This window comes from Anopheles coustani, chromosome 3, assembly GCF_943734705.1.
Source record: "Anopheles coustani chromosome 3, idAnoCousDA_361_x.2, whole genome shotgun sequence".
Taxonomy (NCBI): Eukaryota; Metazoa; Arthropoda; class Insecta; order Diptera; family Culicidae; genus Anopheles; species Anopheles coustani.
The window spans coordinates 57,469,756-57,494,984 of NC_071288.1; the positions used below are offsets into that span (position 1 = coordinate 57,469,756).

General features: G+C 38.8%; 1 protein-coding gene across 1 annotated transcript; it reads right to left on the minus strand.

The window, feature by feature from the left end:
- Window positions 1-602: 602 nt before the first annotated feature.
- Window positions 603-22,554, minus strand: LOC131263469 (homeobox protein abdominal-B-like). The gene is made up of 8 exons (XM_058265673.1): window positions 22,539-22,554; window positions 11,972-12,024; window positions 9,950-10,001; window positions 5,412-5,858; window positions 4,985-5,175; window positions 4,702-4,861; window positions 903-1,114; window positions 603-797 (listed from the first exon to the last, which is right to left on the minus strand). The coding sequence occupies exons 1-8, from the start codon at window positions 22,552-22,554 to the stop codon at window positions 603-605; spliced, it is 1,326 nt and encodes a 441-aa protein (XP_058121656.1).
- Window positions 22,555-25,229: the final 2,675 nt, after the last annotated feature.

The window sequence follows — 25,229 nt, forward strand, 5'->3', positions numbered from 1 at the left end:
TTGTTATTCTATTTACATTTTTCATTTAGCATCGTTTATGATTACTCACGCACAGTTCTAACACATGCGCAGTCAACCACATAGAACCGGTGAAGAACCTTTCGGAAAATATAGCAAATCTTCCATCACGCATCCCACAAAATCCGATTGATACGATTGTTTAATTTTTTTCAAAACATGTTTTTCTTTTACGTATTAGCGTTACCACTACACCAAGCAGAGCTGTTCGTCATCATATTGAGCTACCGGTCCCGTGAGCACCGATCACAGAACCCAATCTCTTATCAGTGCTGATGATAGTTCACAAGGTGCGGATGAGGAATGTGACTGCACATTGGTGCAGTAGGGACATCACACAGTTCTACCTTCAGCTGGTCATCGTCCTCAGGCTGATGTGGTGGAAGATTAAGATGATGAGAATGCACAGTTTGTATATGCTGCGATGGTTGCGTCTGTGGATGGAGCGACTGCGGATGATGATGATGCGGATGGTGGGATTGCGGTTGCTGAATGGTTTGAGACTGTTGCTGCTGTTGGAGTTGGGCCTGTTGAGGCTGTGGCTGTTGTGATAATTGTGGTGACTGTGACTGTTGCTCCAAAGGTCACTGATGCATTTTTGCACCGTGAAGCGCTGACATGCCTAACCCTAGGCCCAGGTGATGCGGGTTGTGATGGCTCTGCGCCTGAGAATGGCTGTGACTGGAACTGTTGTTGCTGCTGCCACTACTTGCTTGTGCTGATTGCCGCTGGCTATTTTTCTTGTTCTTCATCCGTCGGTTTTGGAACCAAATCTTAACCTGCCCACCGCATAATGAACGCACAATTTTAGGAGCACACAACAAAAGAGAGAAAGCAAATTAATGACAACGACTAACGCAGCATTGAATTTAGGAAAGACGTACCTGTCGTTCAGTGAGGTTGAGATTTCGAGCAAGTTCCCATCGTTTCTGCTTGGAAACATAAGCGTTAAAGAGGAACTCCTTCTCCAGTTCAAGTGTCTGGAACTTGGAATAGGGTTTTCGCTTTTTTCGGACTGTCACATTGCCTGTCCACTCCAACGGATTTGAAGGTGTACATGAACCGACACCAGTGACGCCGACCGACAAACTGGAACCTGTAAATTAGATCGATATTGAGATAACGATGATAATAATCAAAACAGTGAAAACGTTGAAATAAAATCATCAAAATATTAACAAAAAAAAACAGGATACACCGTAACAGAAATTGTGTATGCCTGTTTATATATATATATATATTTATATATATATATATAATATTTATTTATATATGTGTGTGTAAATATGACTTTTCATGCTATATATCTCTTAACGGGACTCATCCTTTCTTCCCAAGCAGAATATAATAAGCCATATACTGAATTAGATAACGAATTGAAATTCTGTCTGGCTGCAGGGCAGGTTCTTCTTATTTTTTATTTGACCAAACTAACTAACTCTGCGTGGGGAATACTCATAGATCTGTTCACACAAGCACGGCTAGTCTTTCTAGTCGAGGGCTTAATCTATATCCACAGAACAGAATATCCGAATTTTTGAAGCTCATAAAACGTATAAAAACGAAAATGTCGGATACCTTTCATACGACCGCAAGTCAACTTTTTTAATGTAAACCAAAGTAAACCAACATCGCAGTAACGAACGCCTAAACAACACTGACAAATAAAATATCATCAAAACAAAGAGGTTGCTTATATGACAATTTTTTTTCTTCTACAATGATTTTACTTTTTTCTAATCTTGTATACACGAAGGTACATGCAACGTCAGTCACATTTTATTATGGAGCACAATTTTTATCTGCTGGTCATTTCTCGGTACTAAATGGTCTTGCACTCACATAACTATAAGAAACGCAAGTCATGATTTTAAACGATTTTTACTCAACTGTTTGTTCTGAAGCATGTAAGATGATTTATTAGCACTTAAGAATCTTTACGATACACGTGCTACCCACAGGGGCAAGTAGATCTTACCTAGATTAAACAACATAGGAGCCATCAAGTCTTTACACGACAAATATTATGGTTAATACTGGAAAATTGTAAACAAAAACCACAAAAGATTTCTTCTGTATTTTAGCAAAGATGAGCTGCATGTTGTAGAAGAGTCATTTGTCATAAAGGTCCGTGACAGCAGTGCCGTAACATCGGCCATTACAACATTAGGCCACTAGTGCTGAGACACCACCTCGATGGCGTGAGTTCGAATTCTCGCTTAAAAAGCCAAGTTTATCAGAACTAGGTACAGTGCTATTGACACTACTTCTTCTTCTTGGCGTAACGACCTCTTCGGTCATGCCTGCCCGTTAAGGGCTTACGAGACTTGTTTCCCTGTTGTACGTGGATAGTCAGTCCTCTCGTACAGGGGAGGGTCCGGTCTCGGTTGGGATTCGAACCCACGCCGTCGAGGTGGTGAGCCCCGGCGCTCATGGGCCGATTTTCTAAACGGCGCTACCGCTCGGCGGTCGCGGCTATTGACACTCTAAGTTTGATAAAATTGTCAAAATTAAGCCTTATTACATGCCTGGTCATTTTATGCTTCCAATAAACATTATTTAACGACCAAATCCTTTCTAAAAAAACAATAGATACAATGGAAATAAAAACGAATAATTGATTTATAACATTCAAACCTCTTCAACAGGTGTATTACGAGTTTTATAGATTTATAAACACTCAAAACCGTAAAAATTTATTATATCCATAAAATGAGTTTTCCCTAACTACCTCCATTAGCACCATCATGATTATCACCATCATCATCATTATTCCCAGACAATGAATTAGCAGTAGTGATCTCAACAAACATAATTTCCAGAGGCGGTGAAAATGGGGATTTTATGATTGGTTTATTGATGGTTATATTTATTTTACTATTTCACATATTTGAGCTTCTTTGGTAATTTACTACAAGTTCAAATACAAAACTGTGCTTTCGAAAACAATCGATTATTACTTAGCGGGCCTAGTTTGTAGCTCATATTATGTAACAAATAATGAGTACAAAACCTAAACCGGTTTTCAACCTAGTACTTCAATCATATTTTGAGCTAGTGAGCAATCCTTCAAGAACATTGAGGACAAAACACAATTAACTTTGTATATATAGTAAAGTTGAAGCGAAGAAGAATGAAATTTTATTTTTGAAAATTTGTTTTCACTTATATGTTATGCAAACAATTAGTTAGCTATGCTTAGTTGAAGATTTGAAGGTTTAAATAATAAAATAACAATCTTCGAGATACCATCACATTCTGCACAATTTCTTCACTCACTAAAAATATATCTACAACATTTTGCATGGCGACTAATATTCGAGATGTACAATTTGCAGTGACAAAAACAATCATTTTTGTTGTCCCATTATACGCGCATAGAGAAATAACCTTAAAGAAATGAATAAATAACGTCCGCACCAGAACGAATAAAAAAAATTCTAAAACCTAATCAAACTACAGCCTTTGTTGACCTGTATTGGCATCAATTGAACAGGAAGGATATTTTCTGAAGTAAAAGCTAATCCCAGAATAGCAATTTACGGACAAACGCCAGGCCCCGCGGATATTCTACGTAAACAAACCCACAAAAGACATGCATGCCGGAACCTGTTACCACAACGCTACAAGGGATAGTTTACAAGTTCGTATATAAACAAAAACATCCTCACAGACCTTCCAACCAAGCAGTCACCTTCAAGCAACTAGGTATAAGTTCGATTAGACACAGTTTTTCGGAAGTCTATAAAAAATAACCAACGCAATTTGTCCTCCATTTTCTGTTCCTTCTGCCTTTCAATCGATGTGAGGCATGGCTTTCGCTGAAAACACAATGAAGGAAAGTGAACGCCCGATGGGATTGAAAACTTAATAAACAAAGCATTGCTGTTACTCACGACACCCTCCGGTTATAAACCAGACGACTAATATTTGGACCCAAATCAATGAACTCACACGCTTAGAGTAAATAAAAATATTAGTCAATTCTCCCGCTTCGACACGTTTATACTTCGTGAGAGAAAAACCAATGCTATTAAAGTAGCCCTTCAGCTGACGACAGCCATACAGCTAAAGGTACAATTGCGCAGGTCTTCTCAGGAGAGAAAAATGTTGTTTAAAGCTCACAAAACGCTCCGATGCCGAAATTGGTTCAAGTAGCCTTGAGGGTTTGGTTTTGAAAAAAATCAAAACCTCTTTTTTTAGGGACCTTTATGGTATTTGAAGCCAAAAATGTTTCCACCTATCTGACAATTTACCGTGAAATTTTTTATACAATACAAGGCCAAATTTAATATACAACTATCAGAAAAACAGTAGAGTTTCAATTTTAAAGCGTTTGTTCAAACGTTTTTTAAATAAGAACTAATTGCGTAATTCATGGTTTAACAGTTTATGTTTTTTACCAAATAATTCTCCAAATTTTTAGATAGCAAAGCCAATTGTCGCCGGTCTTCTGACATTTGATTGAACTGTTTGTTGCGAGAATAGCTTTCTTCTTACCCGAACCACTGAACGATCGTGTAACTAAACATGAAAAATATGTATTTATGGCCATTGTAAATCGGGAGTCTACTGTATTTTCATTCTAATTCTAGCTTCTTTCCATAATCTTAAAAGTCATGTATTATGACTTCGAAATTATCGTACATCAAATGAATGAATAAAGTTGCTCATCTTACTTACCAGGATTAGGATATGTTTCGCCAGGGTATGATCGCAGTCCCGACGAGTTGTATGATTCATAACTAGACTGCAGCGAGGGGGGATCCCCTGTAACCCCACGGGATCTCTCGGTGGATGCTGCAATGTAGGCGTCCGTTTCATACTTTGGATAGTAGTGATGCTACGGGACGTAAAAAATACAACGAAAAAGAAACCGAAAACATTCACTGTAGCGCACGGTACGAGCATCACCTCTGTCAAACTTGGCTCCTCAAAAATTGTCATTGACAGGTTGTCCACTTACTGGTTGGAAATTGGCATCGGTTGGATAGCTCGGATAATACATTGGTTTGATGTCGGTCGCGAGCGCGTACGGGGGATACTGTGCATGGTATGCGGAGTCAGCTGCCGAATCGTAGCCCCACGGATACGAGTGCCTCAGTCGGGTATCTGGATCGAACGCGGGAGGACGTTTTGCTGGTATATGAATAGGACCTATCATTAATGGATTTACACGCATTGGTTGAGCACAGTTCAAGGATTGCGGGATTGAAAGAACGAAAGTAGAAACATAAGAAAAAAAGAATACAAATAGAAACAAACGTACAAACAACAGAAGCTATCACAAGTGCTTAAACATTATTTTATGTGAATACTCTAATAAGGGATGCATATGGAGGATCGGAAACGTGAACAGTGGAAAGGGAGGATGAATCAATTTTCCCAATTACCTGATGGTTGTGAGCTTACACTTCCCGGCGATTCACTGGCTGCGGATGGAGGAACAATTTGCGACTGTACAGACACCCCAGATCCAGCACTGCTCTGTTGCTGAGCGGTAGTCGATGAGGAAGAGTTAGGTGTCTGCTGAGCCGCAGTAGGTTGTTGTGCTTGCACCTGCTGCTGTTGCTGCTGTTGCACCGCGGCAGCTGCGGCCGCAGCGGCAGCGGCTGCGGCAACTTGCTGTTGTTGTTGCTGTTGCTGCTGTTGCTGCTGTTGTTGCACGATATGGTTGCCTGAACTGTTGTGGCTGGCTGCGTTGTGTAGGGAGGATGGAGGACTGCGACTTCCGACACCTGTGTGTCCACCCGTTGTATCCTCGCCATACATTGCCGCACCGACCGTGTGCACCGGATGGGAGTGCTGCCCCCACCAGGCCCCGGCAGCAGCGTGTGACCCTGCCGTGACATCGTGGGGATCGTGGTATATTGCGCACGCCAGGTCAGAGGTGTGGTGAGGATGGTGGTGGTTTAGCAGAGTGATCGTAATTTTTGCGGTTTTGTAAGGACGGTATGGACAAAAAAGTTATAAGAAACGATCCACAATGCTGCGATCGCTCACAAAGAACACAAATGTACACGGTCTTAGCGAGAACAACCCACGGACAGTCCGGTGTAACTACTGCTCGAGACCTTGGATACACTCTTTCGAATAATTAGTTATTTTCGCAGCACTGCAATTTACAACAGGTAACTTTATGCACCGAGGCACCGACGACTGTCATCTGTTTTACCACGATCAGGACTAGATTTTTTTTTCGGGCACAAGAACTAATCTAGAAACCAACTACCGTTAGGCTTATTTTCACAAACAAATTAAAATTACACCACACTATAGTCACACCAGTTAGAGTACCTTAACGCTCGAAACTGATGCTCATTATCTGCCAGCTCGTGGGTTGTGTGGGGAGTTATGATAGCCAACAACCGAGATTGTTTTGTCACTTTTATCAATACTCTTTTGCTTCGCTCCACAAACCGCTCAAATAGGGAGCAAAGTAAACTCATGAAAAAGTAGTTGAATTTCGGTTCACAAAAGCAGTGTACTTGAAATATCACTTCAATCCATTCTCAACAACCAGAGCTGATATGAAGTTTTAATTAGTTTTAATTAGTCTTTGGTTCGTACTTGAATCGCACTTTAACAGTTGCAAATCGTGTATTGCAAACACAATCGTAGGGCTAATACTGACGGAACGACCACGATAATTTTCTTCTGCAAAGTTGATTTCAGTAGCTTCGAAACCCGATAACACTCGGCCACGTGAAGAGCACTCTATCCAACACTAACCAACAACCAGCCTGTTAGGGTGCTGAATTCATAAGTCGGTTGGGGCTTCTCTTGTTCACAACGCTGGCCGCTGTTTGACACAATTTTAATTTTCGAAATCACCGCGAGCAAAGTATGCTGGGTATTCGCAAATTTCCCGCCTATCAGTAGACACCCGGTACCCGCCGAGGGCTATAAAACGGCAACACTGCCAAACCCAGCGAATCCCGACAGGACCTTGCTATCCTCGCAAAACGCGCACTAAGTTATCCATCAAATAGCCAAGCACGACCGATCTTCTAATCAGTTTTCCTTCCGTAGCAGTGGGTGTTGATGGCCATCCCGCGCCTAGCCGCGACTCTCCACTCGTCCAACGGTCGATCGTTTCAACGTACACGCGCCGTCCACCGTTCACACTCGTCGCAACACTCCCGTACGTTTCGACTCGCTCCCAAAATGCGCCCCTTAACCTCGCCGAGTGAACTGTGTGCGTGGCGCTACGAAGAAAAGCCGACTTTCGTCTTAACTTGAAGAAGTTCAACCTTACACTGAAAACAAAATCATAGAACTCTGCGTGTTTGCACAACACACCGCACTCGCGCGCGTTTCAACGAACGTTCTCTATGTGGTGTCGTAGCAAGCGCCGTGTGTCCCTTGCGTGTCGATGCACGAATCTCGCAGCCGAAAAACGAATGATGCTCAGAGAGAAAAAGACGATTGCACAACGACTGCCGGAGCAAGCGAAAAGGGATATCCACATGAAGCCGCGTTCGCATACACAGGCCAGAAAAGATCCGACCTTGCCTCTCACTCGACGCCCCAGCAACTCTCCTTCGCTAAGAAAACAATTTTTCAACAATACGCGGCGCCTTTTCTTACGCTTCCTCTCGCGTGTGCCGCTTCTCAGCAGATTAACAGTCTATACGTACACGGAACCGTGTACGGACACGGGCCTCGGCATGCCGCTTCAGCGCAAACGAAAAGAGGGGGAAGGTGCGCGCTTTTACCAAAGTGGTCGTAGAGAAGGCGACCGAGCAGGCATGCGTTGTGCAGGAGTAAGCGAGCGAGCCGAAATTCGGCCGACTGTTTGCCGCTGGTTGTGTGCGCCCGAAAAGGTCGTTGGCGGACGCGTGCGCGCTGGGGCCGTCCTTTCTAGTTTCTCTGCTTCCGCGAAAAGCGCTTTCGACGCACACTGGGACATCCACCTACACAGGCTCAGCTCTGAGTTCTGTAAATACAGCGGACCCGGCAAGTTGCGTTGGGCGCTGGCTGCTGCCATCTTTCGTTCGGCGTGCGTACTTTTTCCGCGACCAAACGCCGAATATCGACTCGCCGCCTACACTCGAGCCAAATCAATAATTGGGACAGTCAAATGTATCGTCACGTGGCTGATCGATGGATGCGAAAGCGCGTCCTTGCCAATTAAAATACCGAGGTCGTTTGCAATTCGACTTATGCTGTGCAAATGCTTCTGTGTCGGGCCTGCCGTCCTCACTGGTGTCACCTGTGGCGCTCAGACAGCCATAACCACGCTTTCGGCTTGGGTCATAAAAGCACACAACAGACAAACAACACACTGTCATATAATTTATAGTCCCTCATATTCCGTGCCTTCAAAACAGCAAGAAAATTACACCTATACGAAAGCACTCGTCGCCACAAAACGCTTTAGCAGCTCTCCATTGCCCCATAATTAATGCAATAATCATAAAATAATCATCATTAAAAACGAATCGCTTCATTTAAAAAATCTTTCATCGCACCCTCTGCCATGTCGCACTACCTCAGGCATGAATGTAGTAGCAACCATTAGGCGAGAATTATAGTTCAAATCTTGAAGCATTGAAGGAAAAAAGATAGAAAAATCTGGTGCCGCCTTCCTGCCGCGTTTATAAATTGTTTTCAAATTTGCGCTCAATAAGGTAAAATACTGTAGTCAAATAACAAACCATAAATAAAGGTGGGTCACAATGTATATCGATAGAAACTTTTGGCAATTACAGAACCGAAAAAGTAAACAGTCTTTCGTTACGTGTGTATGGCTATGTGCTGTGTGCTTTTATCTATTTTTCCTTTCTTCAACACATGACGAACAAGGTCGTTAAACGCTTAGTTTTATAACGATTGTTTATTTGGTAGTTTTGCACAGGACAAAAACAAACGGAGCATAATCCGTCTGCTGGAATGGTTTTAGAACCCATTTCATAACAGTATGATGGAACGAAAATATATATATATATATATATTTTTCACTCTGAGCAATTTTACTGGGTAGTACTGGGTACTGGGTATTTTACTGGGCACACGCTTCTCCAGAAGCATCTATCTCAAGGAATGCGAAAAAAATCACCAAACAATGAACAAATCTCCAGACATCTTACGAACACGCATGGCCATATGGACGCTTCAGAAGTGCAATAAAACTGCCAACAACGTGTGAAGGTGCCAAAAAAGCATCCCATTAAATGGTTGTGTTCATTCAGGAAATTGCCACAAACCATGGCAAGGGAGAGAACGCGACGGGTTTCGGGTCGCACCAATGTCAAACAGCAATAATCAGCTAATAAATCATTCAATTCACCAAAGTTTCAGTCAGCTGATGGAAGTTATGCGACAACGGTTTGATACGCAAAAATCAAAGCATTTGTGATAAATAATTTTTTTTTCATAACTTCGTATTACCTTCAATCAGATGTTTGAATCAAACATTGAAACAATTTACAAAATAACAAAGGCTATAAACTATCAACACTAGATGCAGATCTCATTATGTTATATAATTTCTGTTATCAACTACTATAACTCCGAGCTTCTCGATGTGTTTGTTAATGAACCTACCATTTTATTGATTTTCAATTCTACATATTGTTTCCTTTCATCATTCCACGATAAACATTTATTGTATGAGCAATTAGATTATAACCACACTCGCAGAAGCATACTTTCCACAGATGGTAATAATGTAGCATTTTCCAAACACAATGTCGTTCTTAGAATAGTACCCAATGGTTCAATAAATGTTGAACCCAAATGTAAGTATGTCCGTTAAGATATTTTCTAGTCAACTGGAACTGAATTCCTGATTCCTTTAACACTTTTCAAGTTCATCAAGTGTGCCAGGGAGTTACGAGTAAATCGCAGTGCTATAAAAGTTTACTATTTATTCATTTACCTCTCTATTACATAAAGTGATCATTTTGAAACTATGATAAATACCTACCGTAAGCAGCACTGGCTAAAATGCTGTTCCGGCCTATTAGGTTGGGTATGTTCTGAAAAGAAAGAAGCATGTTGCAATTATAATACCAAACCAATCTTAATGAAAGGTGTGGAGCGTGATTAACTTGTCAATCTAAACAGTTCCATAAGCTGAGTACTAGAAGATGCTTTTTAGTTGTATGCTCATATTTGAGATAAAACAGACGTGCAGCTGAACAAAATGGCGTCGACAACACACAAGCACTTAATTGACAGCTGCCAGGTGCCGTTGCTTCATGATGTTGACTCTCACTGTCTGTTTTTCGTGCGTCGTACCTCTGTAGTTCGGCTTGTTCGGTATTCTTGTAACGAAGGCAATCCAAGACTGAGACATATCACAAATCTTTTACCCCCCACGCCCTTCCGAAATGCCTCTGACAGCAATCCCAAGAACGGAAAGAAAACGGAGATCCAGGAATATTTGGTCATTGTCCCAGCCCATAGCCTCAACCTACAGAGTATCTTCCCTCATGTTGCGTCTTCTAATCTAAAGCCGAACCTGTTTCCTTCCTTCTCTTGTTTTCCCTCTGTTCGACCTTTCTTTATCTCGTGTAACGTGACTGGGTGCGCGATGGTGTATCCGCGCCCTGGCTGACAATGGCCGCCATGTTGACGGTAAATGTAGTGGGATTGTTATTTCGTCCCATGCCGAGTCCACGATTGTCTCGACTCCAGCTTGAAGAATCCAAAGAGAGGGCAGGCATAATTTATTTGAATATTTAGAGATTCTCCGCATGTCTCAGTTTTCTGCCCGTGGATCAACCACCGTCCTCCATTTCCTCTGTACCACGATTTCTAATATGAAGAGGAGACATTCATGACTACATAACACATCTCATGTTCACTTTTCTATCGAGCATTCTATTTTCTGTCATACTAAATGATTTTTTTCAATACAAGTTGGCCCTGTATTTTACCGACGGCTCTGTCTTTTGTCAGTAATAGTTCAGAGAGCGAGAGAGAGTTTCAGAACCTGTTGGTCAATCAGGTGATACGTGAATTTAGGGTTTTTTTATTTCAGGCAAGTGTAACTTTCCAAATTACTCGGTTCTGTTCATATATTATCAACCGACATATTCGTAACAACACAAACCATCCTAGGGTGCATTCTGTACTATATAAAATAGAGCGCTACCAGTGAAACAACTATCTTTCTGATTGTCTCTATCTAGTTGGTTTGGTTCTTACATGCAACCGATTTGTGATCGCTTGGCCGGTTCGTTTGTCGTTATGATAATGCTATGGTTGGCAGTAATAAACTTATAATTTTCTAGATCATTTCCGTTTGGCATGGAATAGCTGGAACTAGAATCATGCAAGAACATTGAAATGAATAAGATGACGAAATCGTTCAGCAGATCCATCCTTTGCATCGAGTAAAAGGCCAAGCCATCGAGGAGAAAATCCATAAAATCTTAATTGATTCATTAGCATTCTCTCGTTTTTTCTTTCTTTCCTGATTATCTCTTGCGAAAGTCGCAGGTATGATTGCCATCACCGTCAACTATCGTTCTCTCTTTATCTTTTATATTTCTCCAGTCAACCTCCTTACTACATTCGACTCGGTAGGATTCATTTTCTGTTCGCTGCTCAGTAGCAACATCTCATATTTGAAGAATATAAAAAAAACTGGACTAAAATAGGACGCAACCGACAGTCTGCCATGTTTACCAGTTCAAGATATCAACTTCTCTTCTTGTATTGCACTGAGAGACAGCTCAACTAACAGTTTTTGAATTTAAACTCTTTATAAGGAGACATGCCCCTTGTAAACATCGTTTGATTCATATTCTTTGTTCAGGGAGATTGTCTTTTGCACGATATACAGTTGTACGATCATGCGCAATACATTCCAATCTAGAAACTTTCTCTAGTGTCGTTTTAAGAGCATTGATGAAGTAAGCCTTGTGATTTGGTAAAACAAACAATTCGAACCCTTTCTGTTTTGAAGCATCTGTAAAAATATGAAGCATTTACAACTCACCTTGCGAATTAGATCACTCACTCGTAGCGATGGATAGTGATTATCATTGTTTTCTGCAACGAAATTAAAAGACGTCAAGAAAGCAGGAGTTAGCATGTCATAGGTTAAACTAATGAAAATGGTCACATTGGCGGACTTTTTCATGTTGTAATATTTGTTTTTATTCAAACCAGAAGGTACGGAATCATTTTAACAATGTAAAAGACAATTTGACTAGCTCCAGGCACCACAATAAACCACATACTTGTCGCAAACAACTAAACGCGAATCCAATGTAAATAAACTCAAAAGACAGGCCAAACATGAAACTCGCCGAAATGGGACCCATCCGATAACACGTTCAATCTGGCAGGTTTGAAAAGAATAAAGAATGCCGCCTGGTGTTGTCATTCTTACCGCCAGAAAAGATTCAGATTGGAGCAGTTGAAAGGTGCCGTTCAGTAGAATTCGATTTGAATGCTGTTTTTTATGAGAAAAGACCAGTCAAGAGGTTAACAAGCGAATACAGCAGCTGATGTGTTTATAATCTTGTGAATTGCGGTCAATGATCTGACATTTTTATAACCAAATTCAATCCGTGCGTACATGAAAGCTGCCGATTTAACTAAAAGCTGCTCTTTGGGAAATCTGCTTATGTTTTATTTAAGTTGTAACTATTTTGCAAATAACCATTGTTCAAAAAACATTGCTTTCATTGATAACTAATAAAACCTTTACAACCAGATACCCAACATTCTCCTGCACTAACAAAACATTTACAATCTAGATACTACGTTTTTAGATACTGTATTGTTGGTAAGCATCATATGCGATCAATATCACTCTCAATTTGTATTGTTTTCCTACATTTTTATTCACAAATTGTTACTTATTTAAGTCAGGTTTACTCTTAACTTTTTTTATCATATTGTCGTATTTTTATAAAGAATCATATTTTAATTGCTGTTCCAACATCCAAGTTGGAATAAAAAACAAAAAACCAAACCTAAGAAACGAAATACACCAACAGTTTTTCTACGTTCAAACTGATCCTGCACCGTGTAACCTTCCTATTGCTAAAAGAAAGAAAAATACGAAGAAGAAAATCATAAAAGGTCCCAAATGTCATCATTAAGATGCGTAGCGGAGCTGCTATCGTTTACAATGTTTGTCATGTACTTGAACGATTTATGTTTTCTCGCTGTTCGTTTCCTTTGCTTAATACGTGTTTGTTGAATATTTTGAAACTAAAGCAAAACTAACAAAAACTAAATACAGAAATGTGTCTCTCGTTCAAAGTACCCTGCTGCACATTTAAAATACAAAAGTAAAAAACATCGTATACTGAGGATATAAGAAACTCTTGAAATGTAAATATTATGAATGAAGTTGATCCGTGTTTCATGAAAATAAAGCGTGTATAGTGATATTTAAACTTCTATAAACCATATAAAGCACTCACAAATAATCTTAACTTCGTGTATAAACGTTTCATTTGTTTTTATTGATCAAAACTATGCATATTGCATGCAATTGCCCACCTAGTTCTAGCTATTAAAGAAACATAATTAAATTGTTAGTGATTAGATTAAACTCAAATTATATTGTAGTTATTCTTTTTGTTTATGAAATACCTTTATCAAATGATATCTTAACTTCAATTTGGTATTGAAAGTCGCCTTTATGATATGGTCTGGTCAGTCGGCAACGTCTTGGCGAGATTTGATGTAAATTGTTTAAACTGTACCGGTTACCAGGAGCTACGATGGTCAATCTATGCGTGACGTGAAATCTCCAACAAGTAACTCTCTCACGCCACATGGCAACGACTACATCCCTTCCATATGCAACCGCGTTGAACAACGGGATGGCATATCGTAAGAAATGTTAGGGTCTGCTTTTGTGCCTTGAACTTTGCCTTCTCTACCTCGTTGCTGCCATTTTAACGAGCACTAAGAGCATCAGCAATAATAACACACACGGCAGACAGAAAAACATCAAAGCGACAGATTTGCTTGCAACAACCAGCGGTCAGTTGGGAAAAGCCTTTTTGCTGAACCACTTATAGAATAATAATAGCAGTCTCTTGACCGTTTGCTCCTCAGCGATACGAATATGTATGTAGACATCGATGTATGTGATGTATACATGATGTGAGGTATATATGTATACCGCGTCTGCGTGTGAGTGTATCTCGTCGAGTGTAAGTTGTCAGGTAAAGTGGCTTTCGAGTTGGCGTGTAATGGGACGGCGGCGAGTTTGCCCTCAAAGCCAAATGACACAATCAAAATGAATAAGAAAACATGGCGCTGACGACGATGAAGATTTTGTATCTGTCTTCGCTTCCAGTAAGACTTGAGCTTATTATTTTTATTAGTTTTGATGTTTCCTTTAGCCAAGTTTTCAATTGTAGAATTTTACTTTTTGAACAAAAACTTTTTCAACTACGTGCACATACAGTGAAATAATTTTGAAGAATAGTAGAACCCAGATATTAAAATTATTTTGCCGAAATACAGTACTTCTTATAGCGTGAAAATAGTAGGAACCCTTCCTGCTACTGACTGACAATAAAACCACGCAAAACAAACGATCCACTGTTTAAAACTATAATTTATAGTATTAAATACAATTGAGAAACATTAAATGATACCATACTCAGGTAGAATCTTTATTAAATTTTTATGCGGCATGCAATAACCGTACATCAAAACTATGGATAAACACTAAAGGATTGGAAGAGAAGTTCTGTTTATAATCTCTGTTTAAAAATAATGTTTCAATACATCTTTACATTTAACTTTTTCATAACGTGCTATAGTCGCTTCATCAGTGAAAGCACTAAAGAAATAGTGATAAATCACCATAACAACTGGCGTTAGGGAAAGAGAGACTTACAAGCAACGTTTCTTACAGAACCAGCGAGAGAGCTCGCGTTGCCACGTTGCCGGCTGTTCTCGTTTCAGTTTATCCATTCCACTTTGCGTGCAAAATGGCTACCGTGAGCTCGCAGGGATTGGACCGTACAACCAAGGACAACGAACCTCCAACGACAACGGAACCGATAATCTTATTTTTGCTGATAAAAATTATCGCCATGAAATTACAAACGAATGTGCCATGGGGTTGTGCCACAACTGTCCATGCAACGTTTCTACCATCGACAGCAATCCTGGCACTAGCAAAAATATAGAATCGAAAGCTATCGAAAGGGCGCCTGTTATTCCAAACGAATTCCTAGGGGATTGGTCCTCTTTACTTATGGTATTGCTCGAAACTCTGTCGCAGAATGGTATTCCATCCGTTCCGAGGAGCATAATGGTGCCCAAGAAAGACAAAGTATGTCAGCCCCGATGTTCTGTTTATTCCCTTAGCAACCCTCCTGTTTCCATTCGGGTAAGATGAAATGATCCCGTTTCAAGTAAAACATCTTCCGTTGCCGTTCGGCAAATATAATACATTCAACGAATAGAGTAGGGAGGGGTATAAGCAGAATCCAGTATCAGGGTTTGTATTGCAACAAAAGAAGAAATCTCGGGTAGAGTATGTGCAGTGGCGGATTAAGGGTCCCCAGTTTAGTCCCGAAAACCATACACTACGCAACATGTTCACCACTCACATGTTGATTAGTGTTTTTTAGTAGATAAAACTACAATTCACTTAAATGTATCCAATAAAAACTTGTATTACGTGATTTTTTTTGTACGTAATCATGTTTTAGAAACGTGTTAGAGATTTCTTTGCTAGTCCATTTATTTCCATGATCTTCAAACTAACCGCTTCTTTAATAATTTCCCAAAAGTGATCTTTTTCATCTTCTCCAAAAAACACAAAAAGATTGTAGAATTGATCCATAGTTGTATACTGGTTGTTTCAAGTGGATACTGTTATTTTTGCAAATAACATTGAAGGAGTTCATGTTAATACTTTCTGTTGCATTCTACCGCACAGCATTATTTATTTTAATTTTTATCATCAAAATACTGTGCCTTTTTTCAACTCGATGTTATATTTTATTATTCTTTACGTTAACTTGTCAAAATTGTTTGAAGAAAATTGAACTTGGTTGGGATTCGAACTCACGACGCCAGAGAAGAGTGCTTACGCCAACTTACGCTTACCACGCCTAGCTATCTTCATTAAAATAGATACGCCTGAGGGTTAATTAAGAGAATGCAAATGTATCTACCGCGGGTAGTCGGGTAGTATTTATCCTTGGGTTTGACTACATCCATTTTTTTCTTATATATTCTTCACTGACAGCGTTTATCTCTTCGATCTGGCAACTGCGGATGGCTAGTCACAGATAAAAGAGTGTGCCGAATTGTGTCCCTTCTGGAGAATTATAGACGGCCGACCCAATCAGGAGACGAAGATGAGTATGAGAAAAAAGGCGCTAAGAAGAAACAAAGCCTATTTTACGACTTCATAATCGAGCAGGGCGCATTTTAATTGAAAAAGTCAGATCCTACAGAAAACTTAAACCCGTCATGGTAGGAAGGCCTACTTACGGGATGCTCGGGTAGAAAGGTAGCGATCTGTCCAACTCACCAATTAACCATAGGTAGGATCGATTGAAGGTCGCCTTTTGCTCGTTACTTTGTGGATGATTAAATAATTTCAATGCGCGACATTTTGTGATGTAAGGAAACACCTCACACACATTGTCAACCCTGTCAGCGCATACATTGAGTAGTCTTATTTATTAGCTTAGGATCGATAACTTCACGATCTGCAAGTACCATGCTTCTGTAATGCTATACAACATACAACTTACGTTACGTCAGTACCGGAAATAGCCAAGCTACTAGAATTAATTGTTTATAATGCGTTGATCGGTAGGTTGAAAATCCACATAACATTGGCTCAGCATGGGTTCATGCCCCAACGTCAACTTCAACAAATTTAGTCGAATTTGTTTCGGATTTTTTTAGCTGCATGGACAGGGGTAAACACTATGTACACAGATCTAAAGGCAGACTTCGACAGTATATCGTTTGATATACTGCTAGCAAAACATGATAGGATCAACCATATTTATCAGTCTAGCCCGATCCATGTTAGAGTTTGGGTCGGTTGTGTGGTTACTACACTACTACTCGGTTACTACAAACTGAGGGATACAGTAGTGACTACGCAGACTAATTTGACGTGACTAATTTGCCTCTTTGCTTCTCGAGACAAATTTAGATTAAGGACAAATCACAACACTATAGCTATATATGTAACGATATATCACCAATTATAATCAAATGGCCAATAAATAAAATTTCATAAAAGGGAGATCAGTAAATTTGAAGTTGGATATCATGGCTGCTCAAAATGACAATCAAACGTTGGATTAACACAACAAAAATGTTTCGCTGACAGTGCAACATTGTAAGTTACGTACTTGTGGGCTGCATAAATCATTATGGATCATACGATTTGAGATGCTGTAGACCAGGTCTCCATTTACTCCATCAAATCAGAGTCATTTCTTTTTTTCTCTTCTACTTCTATTCAAAGGTATTGAGACATATTTTCCAACAGCGGGCTCAAAAGTAAAGTACCTACAATGTACCGAAGGGTTTTACACATCCAACTGACGAGAGCTGTACCGTTGAACACGTTAAACGTGTAATTTTTATAAATTTTCATTAATTTCGGTGGATTTGAAAAAAAACCAAAAACATTTGAATAAGAAATAAAAAATCCACGGCAGAGGGCACTAGCAGTCAACACACGTTTCCGGTTTGCGACCTCTGTCGAACAGACCCGGAACCAGTCGAACCGGATACGTGTATTGACTGCTAGCGCCCTCTGCTGGTGTAGGTAAGCGCCCTCTAGTGAGCCTAGACTAGCGTAGTTTCGAATTTTGTATTTTCAATTCTTTTTCCGTTTTTTTCCGAACGGTTTCCTCTCCACATTGTTCACAAATGGAAGATCTATGTCATACGATCGTTCTGGTAGCCGCTTTTGCTGACTGTTCCACCGACGAGATAAGAGGCGGGGGGAGAGGCCTTGCCAACCTTTGTACAATCGCAACGAAAAGATACCGAAATGAAGAACTTATTTGGACCAATCATGTCAGACCTACGCGACGGAAAAAGGACTACGGAACTGGAAACTCGATGCATGGAACTGCAGGACTCTTACCTCACCCAAATAGTAGCACTTCAAGAGGTTCACTGAAAGGGAGTCTCGGAGCGCCGCTACCGCAGCGATTGCATGATCTACCAGAACGGATCAGTCAAGCACGAGCTCGGTACGGCGTTCCTTGTATGGGTGCTATGAGGAAACGTGTGATCGGATAGTGGCCGATCACAACAGGATGTGTAGGTTGAAGATACGTGGTCGCTTCTTCAACCTGAGCATTAAAAATTTGCACAGCCCGCACCTTGGGAGTGCTGTGATGTTGATAAGGACGCCTTCTATACGCAGCTCATCGAAGGCCTTAATGCTCAGGTCGGGCGATAGGAGGCCTATCAACCAACGATTGAAAACTTTAGTGCTCACCAGCTAACCAACGACAACGACCTCATAAAGGAAGGATATTTCCTTCGAGGAAATATTATTTTTACATGAACTGCAAAACAAGTTAAACTTGAGTGAAAAATGTTGAGAAATTTTACTGAGAATGTGATTTGATTGATTATTTATTCAATTCATTTAGCTATTTGTACGGTTCAGTTCAAACATTCAACTTTCGCGCTTTAGCTTCTTCGCAAGAAGATTGCTAAGAAGCTTGTCTCAGTAAAAACCATTGTAAAATCAAATAATTGCACATGCATATTATCTTACATTGCGAACTATATGTATTTCTGAAGTTACTAGGAAAAGGCATTAATTTAAAAAGTATAGAAAATATCCACGACGCGGCAATGATATCGATAAAGGTTTGCTGTGTTTCTAATTACACAATATTGTAAGACATGTACATAGAATACCAGTGTTCAAGAATAGAATACCAGTCAAAGGTTTAACAAACATGAATTATATCTATTTGTAGCAGTTCGTTAAACATGAAAATGCATTAACTTAATAAATGATTGTGCGTGCGTACGTATTCGATTTTACAGTTAAACATTTATTGTACTCAACAAATTACACACACATATTAGAAAGTATTTCAATCATCTCCTTGCAGAGGACTGGTCGCATTTATTCCATATCACTTACTATTCTTTGTCTTTTTATTATCCGTTCCTGCACCACGCCTTCAACATCAAGCGGCTCTTAGGTGTTTCTTAAAGTAACTATTTATCTCTTTCCCACTCCCTTCTCCCATGGTAGGTAGAAAGCACAAACTTAAGCCACACCCCCTGAAAACCTGAGTATCATGGCGTCAGAAAAATACACGCACACAGCAGCGTATACTCGATGAAACACTTTTTCTTTTACTGCGCATGTTTGATGCCATTCGACACAGCAAATGGAGGCCATTATTGCAAGCGTCGCTGCGAAATATAAATTAACTTTCTTTACCATTCTTTCACTTCACGCTATAAAAAGTCTCATGCATTTTTACGGCGTTATGCATTTCTTTTTAACCAACGCTGCTTGAGTTTTTGCATAATTGAATAATTTTCAATTCAATTCGAAAAATTTAATATCGGAAAAATAGCCTTATCATTTTCTACAAACGAGAAATCTCAATGATCCTTTCTACAATTATGAGATTAAAGGAAAGTGCATAGCTATGAAATTATCACCTACACATTTGTCATTTGTAATTACTTTTTTAAATTTTGTCGTGCTTTCATTATAAAAGTACTAAAAGGCGTGGCTGATTCATAAAAATAAAAATTTCAATTCATTTTACACCTTACTAAAACATGAAAAGCATAACTTTGAACCAGTATGAGGAACTGCTCGATACCTACTATAAGCACTCGACTCAAGGCATTTATGTTCCCCACTAGGCCAATAACAATAAACATTTTCTCAACTATATACTAAATATTTATACCTATCCTCACACATTTTTCACCAGGTTTTCCATGTGAATTATTTGGCACAACGGTAAATTAATAGTATAGGAAGAATGCATAATGGAACATTTCATGTAATTTCTGTTATATTAAATTAATTAATGCAAACAGTGTATGTGGTAAATTTAGCTACTTAATTATAACTAACATATGCTCGCTAAACATATTAAATGTGCATTGTGCTCAACAACCTTATATGTATAATATTAGCTTCGGTTTCGATGAAAATATGTTTCAAAAAAAGGAAAACAAGACGCAAAATTTGGTAACGGCAGCTGAGGCATTTTAAAAGTTTACGGTATTTTTACTAGTACAAGACACGTACGGAAAATGTAATACAACTGAAGTGTCAACGTTTCTTGAACATAATCTCATTGTTCATATATTTCTTATTTAATTAAGCCATTTCAATCCTGTACACTTATTTCTTCAAATAATGCAAATTCGTGTGAAAATGTCCTTCACTGTGTATGCCAAAAGATTCTAGCAAGCATAAATAAAGTCAAACAAAAGCTTTAAAATCTGGCAAACGAGCATCTAATCAAACAATGTTTAACCTGCTAACGATTGTTTACCTCTTCTAAAACAGCTGTTTCCGCCGACAAAAAAGGGAAACATCACACGATAAACAAAAACCCGAGCTTCGGCCTTTGCGTAAATAAAGTCAAACACACATTTTTGATAAATATTTACTCAACCAATTATGCACCCATGCCTTCACAAGTGAGTAGAATGGTGATTGATGATCGGTTTAACGCCTTATTATTGAGCATTATTGATTTTAGAATTTTCTCTTACCAAAGCATAGTGGTATTAATTTATCTCTTTGTTAAATTGTATAATACTTTAGAATTCAAATATGTAAACTTAACAATATTTTTACTTAATCCTATCCCACTATTGATGTTCACGTAAATAAGTTTCTAATGCCAAAGGAATACATAAACTCGATTATACCAATCTATGCTCGATCGATTTTTAAAACACAATTTTATGACATGTGTGTAATAAATCAAACTCATGAACGATGGTTCACACATACAAAGTTGACACTCTTAGCAAGCTCCCAATATTTTTTGTGGATCTTTCGGCCACTTTGATGTGCGCGCTGCCTTGAGCCCGACTTAACCAGTCGATGCTGTTACTTCCTGTGCTATGCCGTAACTGAACCTGAACCAGCCGTGCAACACCGCACCATAAGCGTTCCCAATTCAAATGTTCGATGTTTCGCAGAAGAAATACAAAACAAAATGGAAAAAGGGTAATGCTCGATGTTTTTCTTCTTAACAAAATTTTACCTTCTACTCTTGCATATGGATTCAAGACGAAATGTACAATTTGTAAACTAGAATATATTTGCTAGGTTACTTGCAATAAACTAAGCTCTGTTTCTGTTTTTACAATAAACTAATCCTTTTTTTCTGTTTAACATGAAAGTACGTTGCTTGCCTTGACCTTACAGATCACTTTATCCTCACAAGAGTGCGAGGTCAAATGGACAACACATTCCGTGACCCCTTTTCTAGCTATTTATTGCCTTAAGGGTAACAGATTGAGCTGAACCGTATTCTATGTTTTGAAGGATATCCGCTTGTTCGATTTTTTTAAAGCATACGTTGGACGAGTATTCATAAAAAAATGTTACACATTTTCAAGGTCGTCTAATTTTTATTGATGAGTTTTTCAAAAATGCCGCTTACATGCCAAGGCTATTGGCACAGCAAGTATGACCTCTTTTTGTAGGTGAACAAAGGATACAAGTGTTTCCAGGCATGCTGGCAACTGCATCCGAAAACTTTTTTTCCTACAGACAGTGAGATAAAAACTAAAAAAGTGGGCCTAATTGTTGCCCTTCTACCAAATACTTCCGACGCGAATCACGATACTAGCTCAATACAATTGTTTTTAAAAATACTTCTAAAAACTTCTTCTTTACTTCATTTCATCTTCTCCCTCTTTTAACTGAGGAACCTGAATATTTAGCCATCATTTTCACCCTTCGTTTTAAAGCGTTATGTACATGTGATTGAGGATTATACAAAAAGATCTAACTACTCTTAAGACATTTAACTATTTCAAATCAATCAGTAAGAAAAATACTGACATACGGTGACGAAAAGTATACAATTAATTGCCTATATAATTAACAATGCTATAATTTTACCATTTAGCATTTAATGATATCGCCTTAAATAGATTTTTCAAAACATCCCACAGACAAATTGTAGTTTTAGAATGAACGGGTTAATCATTAAAACCATCTTTGCCGAGAATCAGCGAACTATGAATACAAATTCGTTTTTCTTCATTCCGTAGTTATTGGAACTTTGGAACGCGTTTTTATATATTGATACATGAGTTGATCAACTAATAGTATTTGTTTGCACGCAGCATAAATGTCGAACTCCCTTGGGTCACTAGCAACTACTTTGTTCACCGTTAAACCCATCACTGATGATTAATAAAAAATATTTACGAAAAATATCTTATCTATAAATCAATATTATCTATAAATCAATAACAAAAATATACCAACCCAATAAAAACGCAAATTTACAGCAAGTAATATGATGCAATCGAGTTAACAAGGTTTAAATTCAAACGTTTATATTTACCTTTCTTAATGATCATCTTCACTTTGTCGATTTATATGCTCAATCAATATTTCAGGTCAAATTGAGTAATTATACTCTTTACTGCAAATGTTTCTCATAAGTCCACTCTTGTCAATTGATAACATGTATACACTTTCATTTTATCTGCAACAAAATATATTAACTGAAAACTAGCTGAAAGGACATTGATGTTTACGAAAAGTTTCACTTAAACGGAGGTTTGCGAAGTGAAGATTACACATCTTTGAAGCTTTACTCTTTTCGCGCTTTTCGTGGGCCACTTTCAAGTGAGAGTTAAAAAGGGTTTATGATTTTATTACGATGTGTAAATGGTTACAACAGAGTGCTTATTATCACAATCCTACAATTATTGTTTGTTTCATTGAGCTTGTACATTTTTGAGTTTCAACTGTTTTTTGCATGCTCCTATCTGGCATTTAAGAAATGTAACACCTGAAGTTCGTAATTCATATGATTGTCATGATGTAAAAACTGTTTCAACTGAAACATGACAATAATTGCACGCATTTTTCTAAACATCGATCAATGCATAATTGACACAATCCTGTCTTTGTTCTCGGAATTTAAAAATCTTCAAATTCAAAAACATAAGTTTATTCACTGTCATCGATTGATTCACTCGATGTATGTCAAACTGCACTATTTCGTTCACTAAAACAATGATTCATCAACCACTTTCCCCTACTTAATTCATCATTAAACTTTCAACACTCACGTCGCTATTTCTGTTCAAGATTTTTTTTATTATTTCGCCTCCATTCCAAGGTGGCTTCCTTGTCGTTATTAAATGATTGTAGGATTGGAGGTGCATATAAAATTTTTATGGAACACCACCATCACCGACGGAATGGACCGTAAAGATCGCACACGTACGTACGCGAGTACGCCCCGAAACCAGACGGACTGAATGACTGCACTCACTAAACTGAGGCCAACAGCGAGCAGCTCAGTATGTACGACCGACGTACCAAGCTAAAAGGACAACGTGTATTCGAACGACACACTCCCAACTGTGTCTTGGGCCTTCGCGCCCTTTCCTTCTCCCCAGTCGTTGAGGAAAACCCGGATACCCGGATCCACGCACCCGCATGCCGCCATGCCTCACAATCGCCATCTACCAATTTTATCATCGTCGTGGGTAACGGTAGGATTTAATTTTCTCATCTTCTCGCGACGGTCCCCATGGTGGGACGAAAACGCTGTCCTTTTTTGACCGGATCGGAGCAATGGGAAGGTCCTCTCTATGTAAGTATGGTGTTCTCGTTTCTCCTGCAACACGCTCTCTGTTGGACCGAGCTCTTTTTCCAACAATAAACCATTTGTCCGTGCTTTGCAAGCCCCCCGAGCTATAAGCACCAAAGGCATACTTTTAAACATAAACACACACAAACACACTTAAAAGATTAATCATTCCTAAACCTATCGCGACTACCAAACACGAAAGCAACATTGGTTGAATAAAGAAGATACAGGAAAAGGAGTAGTACTGCGAGTCTATCATCAAAATAATCCGACGCTGTTTAGTTTTGTTCTGCTGGTTTTTAGCAAACTTTACTGAAAAAAATCAAGTATAGTTCTGAGTATAGAACTCAGTATAGTTCTTATCGTCGCTAATATATACATGATGTTTTTTTCAATCGAACATTTGGTTGTTTTGCAAGAAGTCATTATTAGCTTTAGCTGCACAGAGTGCATTTGCGTGCATCGGATAAATGGCTTTTCTTTCACATTTTATGTGCTTATGATTATATGTATGATCAGCACACATATACCATGTATAGAGCAATCGACCATTTCTCTTTACCATTTCAACGTATTTCGTTTCTTTTTAATGGTCATGCGCACACCGTAATATACTCTGCTTGCCCATCAATAACATATCCTTTTACGATGAATGCGTATGAATCGCTAAGATACCATTCAGAAGAACGCCAACTACAGTCCCGGCATTGGATGGATGGTATCTATACATATATTTTCATTATGATTGGAATTTGTCAGTAAAATATATTGAAAACTCTTCTTCAGTGTATCGAAGGATGATGGAACACATCTTAACGTTTTTTGTCGTATTTTAAACAGGAATTATTTACAGCAAGTGGGAAATAAATTTAATTACGTTCGTCAAATAGTACTGGAATGTTCTACTAGTTTTATCTGTACCATTGTTTACAATTGTTATTTTAGTTATTAGTTTTGTATCTTATACTAAACTTATCCATATTAGTTTTGTATCTCATAGTAAAAACATAACTAATCTAAAAAATAATAAGTGTTCCAGAATACCTTCTACAACCATAACTATATACGATGAAACTATTTGGAAATTAACTATATGGTAAGGCATGTTTAAAATGTAACTACGAAAAATACATATCTTTTTCCCTACGGCAGTAGTATAATCATACCTGTGTCCTTAGCTTTAAATCTAAACCCCCACGTATTAATAAATTTTACCATACAATCACTTCCGTGCACATATTATATCAACTTCCGACATAGTAAAAATGTGTTTGCTCGTGACAGAACCGTAAACACCAGAAAGGTACTTTCCACAGCCTAAAGAAAATATTCCGTCCAACATACCCATCGAAAAATCGAGAATATAAAAATGGCAAGTGCAGCATTATCTTTTTCTATTATTTCATCGCAATTTGAATAGATTGTGTT